Genomic DNA, 10,239 nt, shown 5'->3' with positions numbered 1-10,239 from the left:
AAACACAGAGAGCGGCGCTTATGATGGCTAAAGGTTCTGGTATGACGTGTTATGGGAGAAGGGGGGATGGTGGTAAAGGGGGGGATGGTGGTAAAGGGAAGAAGAGTGGTGGTGCATCAGGGTTGCAAGGATGGGGAGAGAAGTTGGGGGCTGCTTCCGACCGAGTTTCTAAGCTCAGTCTCATCAAATTGTTTGGCAAGCTGAAGAGGCGCGAACTGGGATCACTGATACTACCACCACTACCACCACCATCTTGAATCCGGAACCACCAACGAATCTACCTCCCAAGAAATCTACTACTACTACTACTACTATATCTACGAGTCAACTACGTCAACTACACCTGTCGAGCTATATTCTACAGTTTACCTTCCACCTGAGGCACTGACGTCAAGTTGAAGTGTCTTTGAAGTGAGGGGAAAAGTTGGGTCAAGCACAGCGAACCTCAGTGACAGGATGGCCAGATACACTACAGGGTGAGTACCGAGTTTAATATTTGTCCTCGAGTATGATAAACTATGTGGTGACGAGGAGGAACACGACGTAACCTAACAGAGCAGACATACAAACAGACGCTCACTTGTTTTGTTTGGCCGTGAGATTAAACGACACTTCCTCGGTTAGTTTGTACCAACGACAAGATATAGACAGCGTTAATAGACATCAATTATCGTTTTAACATATAATGGGAATAGTATGAGTCAGTATGGCTGACCAAAACATTGTATAATATAGTAAATTCTTTCAGTGTGTCGATGTATGTCCGTCATTCTTTTGGTGAAGTATTGGTGCCTAAAATATTCTCGTAATATATATATAAAACCCGATTGATAACATAACTGTGTGGTGGGAGTCGAACCAGTGCATTGAACGTCACTCAAAAGCTTCTTAACCCGAGCCACTCCGCCACCAGCCTCTAGTCACGTTAAGTTCGTGACAATGTTTGGTGTGTAGCTCTCAGAACACCGCCATAACGGGATGATTATACTTCAGCAACAGAACGTTGCTGGATATATGGATGAATATATGAGCAATAGGGATTGGGTGTAAATGGGACTACCCAGTATGGGCCAATGGGCCCGGTGCAGTTTCCTCCATTCTTATGTTAACATAATTTCTTTTATCTGTCTAACAAAATCCAACAAAAAAACGAAAAGCAAAAAGATCTGGTATTTCCCCCCAAAGAAATATTTTCTTGAATGAAATTTCCCTCAATAATTACCGAAGAATTCTCCAATAATTTTCTACTCTCTAATTTTTGGTGTAATAATTATCCCTGCAAGAAATTTCCCCTCTCTAACACTCTCCCGAAGCGAGAGTTTCCACCATATTAACTTTCCTTTACATAAATTTCCCTCGATGACAAAAAATTCTTATCAAGTTTTCCCCTAATATAAATTTCCATGGTATGAATCGCCCCTAAATCATTTTCCCTAGACCTATATTTCCCGTTGGCATAAAATTTCCCTAAGACGAAACTATAAAGGAAATGCAAAATTTTACTCTTCCCAGACTCCCATCTTTATGAAAATATGATAAAACGAAAGAAAAAACGAGTAGAAAGACAACCACGGTAGAGTGACATGCACTAAGTAACTATTTAATAATTTACAAGTATATTATAATATTCTTCCCTAGAAATATTCCCTTCCCACCACCACCACAGCGCACTGGAAGGTGATGTTGATCGCTACCAACGTGAACAACCGTTAGCTGGACCGCTGTTGTGTGACGGCTGTGATATCTTTTATTAGTATCGTGATGAACAGGTGACGTACAGGTGTGTGTGTGTGTGTGTGTGTGTGTGTGTGTGTGAACTTGGTAATAGTGTACATTATGTGTGTATGTGTGTTTCAGGTACCTGTTGAGTCTGGTGGTTCTGGTGGGCGTGCGGGCGTCACTGGCACTCTCCGGCCTCCCGCCCACGCCCGCTGATCCACTTCCTCACCACGCCCGTCATACACGCCAGCTCCACCGTCTACTCGACCCCTTCGGTGAGTACATGCCTTCTGAGAATTGTTTTATGACTTGTAGTGGAGTGATGACCTCGAGAGTGACGACTTAGTGGAGTGATGACCTTGGGAGTGATGACTTCGTGGAGTGATGTCTTAGTGGAGTGATGACTTAGTGGAGTGATGACCTTGGGAGTGATGACTTCGTGGAGTGATGACTTAGTGGAGTGATGATCTTGGGAGTGACGACTTCGTGGAGTGATGTCTTAGTGGAGTGATGACCTCGAGAGTGACGACTTAGTGGAGTGATGACCTTGGGAGTGATGACTTCGTGGAGTGATGTCTTAGTGGAGTGATGACTTAGTGGAGTGATGACCTTGGGAGTGATTACTTCGTGGAGTGATGACTTCGTGGAGTGATAAAATCGGGGTGATGACCTCAGTAGTGATGACCTCGAGAGTGATGACCTCGAGAGTGATGACCTTGGGAGTGATGACCTCGAGAGTGATGACCTTGGGAGTGATGACCTCAGTAGTGATGACCACGAGAGTGATGACCTTGGGAGTGATGATCTTGGAAGTGATGACCTTGGGAGTGATGACCTCAGTAGTGTGATGACCTCGAGAGTGATGACCTTGTGGTGCGATAACTTCGGGAGTGATGACCTAGTGGAGTGATGACCGAGTGGTGTGATGACCTAGTGGTGTGATGACCTCGGGAGTGATGACTTAAATCCCCCGAGGAAAGTTTTATTAAATACATTCAGCTGAACCAATGAAATGTAAGATGATGTTAGGATGTAGTTTCTGATTGGCTACTCAGTCGGCTGCTTGGACCTGTGTATGAGTTCTCAGAGGACTTCTTACAAGGGGGTATTCGACATCTGCTTTGTTTATCTACCGTCCTGTGACATCTGTTTATCTACCGTCCTGTGGCATCTGTTTATCTACCGTCCTGTGGCATCTGTTTATCTACCGTCCTGTGACATCTGTTTATCTACCGTCCTGTGGCATCTGTTTATCTACCGTCCTGTGACATCTGTTTATCTACCGTCCTGTGACATCTGTTTATCTACCGTCCTGTGACATCTGTTTATCTACCGCCCTGTGACATCTGTTTATCTACCGTCCTGTGACATCTGTTTATCTACCGTCCTCTCAATCGTTTCTATCCTACACGATATATTTCGCTATGACTGTTTGCATCCGTCACCTCACCTCGACACTCTCCTCCCTCCGTATAGGTCTCTTGGGAAAGGCCGGGGAGGCGGTGAACGGGGCGGTACAAGGTGTGCAGGGAGCCGTCGAGGGTCTGGGCAAGACGCTAGACCAAGGCGCCCAACACGTGAGCAAGATGTTCGAGGACGGAGCTAGTTCCTTCGACTCTGTCTTCCAAAATCGCATGGGACAGGTAATTATTGACGACCTGACTCAAATAGGTTGTAAATGGAGAGTTATTGTTGTATTTAAGAGCTTCACTTAATGAGAAAGATAATTGTTAATGGTTTGTTGTTGCCTTCATGAACAATTGGGACAGGTGATTAGTGAATTGACTTAACTAATATTCAAAGAACACATTTAAGGGGGCAGCGTGAACAATTACTTAACTTACGACTCCTAAGCAAATCTATCTTTCTTTTTTTTTATTTTAAACTTCAATGGAACCTCTTATGAACCTGTTTAACCAAAGTATTTCGTCTTGTCTATTCTCTTAGTATTCCTCAGAGCTGCTTCAGTACACCCCTTGACCACACCTCTGACCCCCACAGGTACATGCAGGTCTAGAGGAGGCGGGGAAGGTGGCGACCATCGTGAGTGAGGACCTTGTGGACTCGGTTTCCTCTCTGGTCTCCAACCACCTGCAGGGCCCCACCGAGGACCAGATGATGAGGAGGGAAGGCATGGTGGACGGCTTCCTCAGGATGGTGGGCATCGACCCCTCCCAAATGGGACTCATGGTCCTGAATGTTCTCATCTTCCTGGCCGAGATGGTGAGTCCTGCTGCAGGGTCCTCGTGTTAGGTCCCATGGCTCTTGTTATGGTCCTGCCGTAGGGTCCTCGTGTTAGGTCCCATGGCTCTTGTTATGGTCCGTCTAGAGATAGTTCCTGTGGCTCTGTGACTCCAGCCTGAAGAACGATGAAATAGATCTTGAGTAAAACGACTTAAACCTTGAGTAGGACGACTGAGTACCACAGTGACCTGAACACCCCCCCACAGCAGTATATAACACGTCCTGGACTATGATGAATTAATCCTTTTGATCAGGATAACTTAAACCCTCCAGAGCGATGACTGAACCCGGCGACAATTATGACACGAACCCTGCGAGACAATATTACTGTTCTCTCATACAGATGTTGTGGAGTCTTGGATCTTGGGTAATAACCGATCCCACCAACTGTTTCCTCCTTCCGTTTCCAGTTCCTTCCCCTTCCGTCCCTCTCTCTCCCCTAACTCCCTCCCCTTACCGTCCCTCTCCCCCCCTCCCAGTTCCCCTAGCCCTCCCCTCCCCTCCCGCTCGCAAAACAACTGTATTAATGACAATAATAACACAAAAATCTGTACATAATCGCCATAACTGAGAATTCTCACCACCAGATGGCTACGGTACCACTATACTACACTTCCTCTTGCGGTTCTCCGTTTATTTTTTAAGTGTCACTTTTAATGACCTCACCGAATATAACATAACATGGACGTGTGTGTGTGTGTGTGTGTGTGTGTGTGTGTGTTCTCTCTCTCAGCATCACTTACTCTCACCTGGACGTGTTTCAGATCACCTCCTCGCTCGTCGGTGACAACAATGATGATATCGCAGAGACGAGAGCTGGAGAGTCGTCTATGTTGTCTTGGATACTACGCCGCAACCCCTTCAAGGTACTGTGTATGGTGTGATGCTATAGTGTGGTGGTGATAGTAATGGTGTGCTTTGTGGTAATGGTGAAGTAGTGGTATAGTGTAGTGGTGAAGGGGTTAAGTAGTGAGGGAGGTGTAGCGGAAATGGAACTGAGGTGGAAGGAAGGAAGGGAAATAACGAGGGAGAAAGGAAGGGAGATAAGGAGGGAAAGAGGAAGGGAGATAAGGAGAGAGGGAGGGAGATAAAGGGGAGGAAAGAAGGAAGGGGGATAAGAAGGAAGTAAGGAGATAAGGGGGAGGAAGGCAGGAAGGAAGGGAGATAAGAAAGAAGTAAGGAAGGAAGGAAGGAAAAAGTGCGATGAAAGATGAATCCAGACCAACAGAGGTAAAGATAACGGCCTCGCCCCGCACCTGTTAACGCCCCGCCAGCTGCTGTAGGTCACAGTTACGGTGTTGCCAGAGCACATACAGCTGTCGCTCTCAGCTGATCATGTGTAAACAATGCCACGTGTTCAGGGACCCACCGGAGACGAGGGGCGGAGAGATTAATCATAATAAACACATAACAAGTGACGATCTAACATTGTTATATTTTTCTTTAATAGACAACGAAGACTATTTACATCAAGTAAGAATATATTTAACAAGGGAACAGCTGGCTCTTCGTGGCTGCCAACAGGGAGAGAACCGGAAGTGACGTATTTTACATATATTCACAGTAAATCACTCGAGTTAAGTATTATATATATTTGCTGGGCTGAACGGCCTACTTGTCTACCGTAAATGAGAGAACTTGTGTCTTATGATATATAAACGGGGCAGTAAATATGGATGGTTACTTAATAATGTGAATAATGAGATTTAAACAGACCTACATGTACACCAGCAACAACAACAACATAATATAGGTCGACCATATGCACAGTATTGTTCGTAGTCAGGACCAGTTATCACCATCAGTCATCATACTCTGACAAGTAGCGGGTGAGGTGTGAGGTATGAGTCCTGCCACACCACTACGAGTAGCCTAGGCCAGCCACACTGTCTATGCTTTAGCTAAATATTTAATCACAGCACTTTAGCCGAGGAGGATGAATGTAAATATTAGAAAAAGTGGTTTATATGTTTTGAGCAGAGAGAGAGGAAATACCATCGTCTGTATCAATAATCACACGAGTTGGAAAGAAATTTATCACGTGACGTCATTTAAACTAATATTATACTCAATTTGTTTTTATTCGTTGTGGATATTTCTGGGGGTGTGTGGAGTAAGTTAGTAATTATTATTTATATTTTAACTTATGTGTTTTATCTACTGAGTGGTGATTTTATTCGAGAAATTATATACAAACAGAAAATATAAAGACAAGTTGCCTTTTATAGCGCTGATCCCTTTACGTACCACAGCCAAGGGAGGAGGAGGGAATGGTAACGAAATCGCCTCATATTTTTTCATTTACTTGAGTTAGTATATGCGTCTGTTTGATAAAAATAAAAATATGTGACTATCGGTAAGAGAGACTGATGACTCAAGATGTTAGGCTGAATGTTAAATGAAGGCTGAATTAACATGTTCTTCGACAGGTGAATATGTCGGCCAATTCCATCTATCAACAAAACATTATTATTCTCATGACTATCGTCCATAACTCACGCGGGTGTTGACTGCTACAGATTGACGCCATGCTGAGTGAGGCACAGGACCCTGAGCTGCCCCGCACCATCATCGAGAAGCTAGTGGAGACAACGGGTGACGACACCGCCTGCCTGCAGCTCCTCGTGTGTAAGATGTCGCCTGTGGTGTGGGGGGTACAACGCTCCGTGAAGCAGTCAGCCCAGGCCAGAGCCATGGATCAGGACGCACCCGACCAAGGACTCTTCCAGGTATGTTCAAGTTAGTAGGATACCTGAAGGAGACAAGAACTGTTACTAAAAGGTCGTAGGACACTAAAAAGCGGTAACTGTTTTTTGTAAATTTACTAGGACACCAAGATTACCAAGGAGGGACAGCACAAATGAATAAGCTTTGAAAGATATGACGAACTACATTATTGTATTAATAATTGCACAAGATCGTCAGTGAGCACAGGAAGCTGAATGGACGATTGTTTTATTTTCATATTACTGTAACATAAATTAGTTAATATATTAGTAACTGGATCTCACGGTTCATAGTTGTAGTCGCCTTCTGTATGGTTATTTAACAGCCGTAATGACCTGAATGCTAACGACCAGTAACTTATGGGGAAGAAGAAGCTTTAGTATTGTTTTCTTGTCTGTACTTTACTCCCATACTAGTAAGAGCCATCACACGTTAACTCTGATGATCTCTCTTGTTACAGACGCTGTACTCCTCGCTGCCGGAGCTCGACGATTTCATGGAGTTCTCAGCATCGTGTGAGCACCAGTTCCCAGCCTGTCCTCTACTCAACCTGTCCCAGTTCGGCTTCTGAGTCTTCCCCCAACCTCAGATTTCCATAATTCAGCCTTAGAAGTTTTTACAATCCTGATATCCGCACTTCCTCGAGTCGACCTCAGATTGTATACATAGTGGAAGCTTCGGTGGGTCTCTCTCTCTCAGACTACTGGTATTGAGTCCCTCATCTAACACTGCCCCAAGCTCTGTCTCCTCTTATACCGCTGACCACCACCACCACCACCACAGTCACCAGTCACACAAAATCCACTCATTACCACACACTCACTCACCCTCCGACCACCGTCTCACCGTCATCGACTACTATAGATATTTCAAGTGTTCTGGAATCCCTAAACTGCAACAGAGGATAAAATTCCTCTGTGATAAGATAGACCCGAGGCGATATTACAGGTTTATTAAGATCTCAGGGTATTATCACAGGACCAAAAGCACTTGAGATAATTAATAATATCTACAGTTGGTGAAAGAAAATTGTGGTGATTTTATAAACGGTTGAGAGGGTCGATTTTTGGAGGGTAGGGGGTCAACTAGGTCATTACTCTATGGCTCAATATGCATCAAGGAGAATAATATAAGTATTGCAATGTTGCTATACAGGCACTGAAAAATCCATAGAGCTAATGTTATATTTGTCAGCACAGCGAGATGGATATTGAAATTCCAAAGCTTTAATTGTCAAGGAAAATCCGAGAAATTTTTCCCCGTTTCCAAAATCTGAATAATGTACTCTGGAGGTCAGGCGTTTAGCTGTACCGTCTGTGATCAATGGATAGTTATACTGACCACGGAACACGACTGACAGGGAACAGCTACCGACCAGGGAACAGCTACTGACAGGGAACAGCTGCCGACCAGGGAACAGCTACTGACAGGGAACAGCTGCCGACCAGGGAACAGCTACTGACAGGGAACAGCTACCGACCAGGGAACAGCTACTGACAGGGAACAGCTATTGAGCAATGAACTAGGGAACAGCTAGCTACTGACCAAGCAACGGCTAACTACTGACCAGGGAACAGTTACTGACCAGGGAACAGCTAACTACTGACCAGGAAACAGCCAGTGACCAGGGAACAGTTACTGACTAGGGAACAGCTAACTACTGATTAGGGAACAACTAGCTACTGACTAGGGAACAGCTAGCTACTGACTAGGGAACAGCTAGCTACTGATTAGGGAACAGCTAGCTACTGACCAGGGAACAGCTACTGACCAGGGAACAGCTACTGACCAGGGAACACGACACAGAGACAGAACAGCACACACCAATCGTTATATCATATACATTAACATATCTCTCACAAGACGAGAAGAATCAGGAGGTTAATCCATCACCGGACACAAAAAATAAATAAATAAAACAAGAATAATGAAGATCTTATCGTTAGTGGAATTATACGAACTATAATAGACGTAAACGAAAAATAAATAAACCGAGTCATTACTGGGAGAAATAAGAACCTGTGAAATATTGAACGACAGGGAGAGAAAAGACACACTGTCGCCACTGGAAAAAAAAAAGAACGTCACATATCATGAAATCAATAAATGAAACGAAACAAAAGAGCATCATGTCAAATAAAAATCAATAAATGAAACAAAACGAAACATAAGAACATCAGTATCAGGATATCAATAAACGAAACAAAATAAAAGAACATCACGTCAATAAATGAAACAAAACAAAAGAACATCACGTCAATAAATGAAACAAAACAAAAGAACATCACGTCAATAAATGAAACAAAACAAAAGAACATCACGTAACAAAACAGCAATAAATGACAAACAAAATCCCCCTTCATTCTTATGCACAAATTCCTTCACCCACAAACATTAACACTGATGCAGTATTTAAATGTTTAGTCATGTTTACTATGTACCAATTTAGTAGTGAGTATTTATATCTTTCAGTAGAGAGTTGTAGCCTGGATGTTGTGATTACTGTACACGTAAGCAGGGCATTAATTAGCTGTATGGAGAGTTGTAGCCGCTCTTTCAGCCACGGTTGTGATGTAGAGTTGTAAGTTGATAATAAAGTTGTTGATATAATGTGTGTTTAATATGATTTTTTTCCTACTGATGTTAAAATTTGAATTATGAATCAAAAAGGTTATATTACAGGTCAATACAGGTCACAAGACAGGTCTATACAGGTCAGTACAGGTCAGAAGATAGGTCACAAGACAGGTCAATAAGTCATACAGGTCACAAGATAGGTCACAAGACAGGTCAATACAGGTCACAAGACAGGTCACTACCCAGGTCATGCAAGGTCACAAGAAAAGGTCCATACAGAGTCAATACAGATTACAAGATGGGTCACCAAGACAGGTCAGCCACAGGTCACAAGACAGGTCCCAAACAGGTCCTGGAACAGGTCCATACAGGTCAGCTACAGGTCACAAGACAGGTCGAACAGGTCCGCACAGGTCAATACAGGTCACAAGACAAGGTCCAAACAGGTCACAAGACAGGTCCATACAAGTCAATACAGGTCACAAGACAGGCCCATACAGGTCACAAAACAGGTCAATACAGGTCACAAGACAGGTCAATACAGGCCACAAGACAGGTCAATACAGGCCACAAGACAGGTCAATACAGGTCACAAGACAGGTCAATACAGGTCACAAGACAGGTCAATACAGGTCACAAGACAGGTCAATACAGGTCACAAGACAGGTCAATACAGGCCACAAGACAGGTCAATACAGGTCACAAGACAGGTCAATATAGGTCACCATAGAGGTAATATCACAGGTAAAGTTTTGAAAATGCGTAGAAGCGATGATGCTGCTTGGTGACGTTATGTGAAGCTTAATGACGCTGTGTGAAGCTTGATGACGCTGTGTGAAGCTTAATGACACTATGTGAAGCTTGGTGACGCTGTACGAGGCTACGTGAAGCCTCATGAGGTACAGTAACAGGACCTAACTAACACTCCTTAACGATACGTGACTGTCCAACATCTGTTTAAATAACGGTAAA

At 43.9% G+C, this 10,239-nt stretch overlaps 1 protein-coding gene across 1 annotated transcript; it reads left to right on the top strand.

Moving 5' to 3' along the window:
* The first annotated feature begins 200 nt into the window (after positions 1 to 200).
* On the top strand, positions 201 to 8,960 carry LOC121855064. The gene is made up of 7 exons (XM_042349890.1): positions 201 to 476; positions 1,858 to 1,994; positions 3,196 to 3,362; positions 3,721 to 3,942; positions 4,728 to 4,829; positions 6,483 to 6,692; positions 7,151 to 8,960. Exons 1-7 carry the CDS (start codon positions 457 to 459, stop codon positions 7,259 to 7,261), a joined length of 969 nt encoding a protein of 322 aa, XP_042205824.1. The 5' UTR covers positions 201 to 456; the 3' UTR covers positions 7,262 to 8,960.
* Positions 8,961 to 10,239: the final 1,279 nt, after the last annotated feature.

Source organism: Homarus americanus, unplaced genomic scaffold, assembly GCF_018991925.1.
Source record: "Homarus americanus isolate GMGI-L3 unplaced genomic scaffold, GMGI_Hamer_2.0 scaffold1909, whole genome shotgun sequence".
In the NCBI taxonomy this organism is placed as follows: domain Eukaryota; kingdom Metazoa; phylum Arthropoda; class Malacostraca; order Decapoda; family Nephropidae; genus Homarus; species Homarus americanus.
Note: the sequence above shows the minus strand (reverse complement) of the source record. Positions and strands in the feature narration are given on the sequence as shown.

Bases quoted from the DNA above. Each gene is read 5' to 3' on its own strand.
- LOC121855064 (XM_042349890.1), top strand. From the start codon at position 457: ATGGCCAGATACACTACAGG. The intron at 1,995-3,195 runs GTGAGTACATGC...CCCTCCGTATAG, and splicing joins CCGTCTACTCGACCCCTTCG to GTCTCTTGGGAAAGGCCGGG. The intron at 6,693-7,150 runs GTATGTTCAAGT...CTCTTGTTACAG, and splicing joins CCGACCAAGGACTCTTCCAG to ACGCTGTACTCCTCGCTGCC.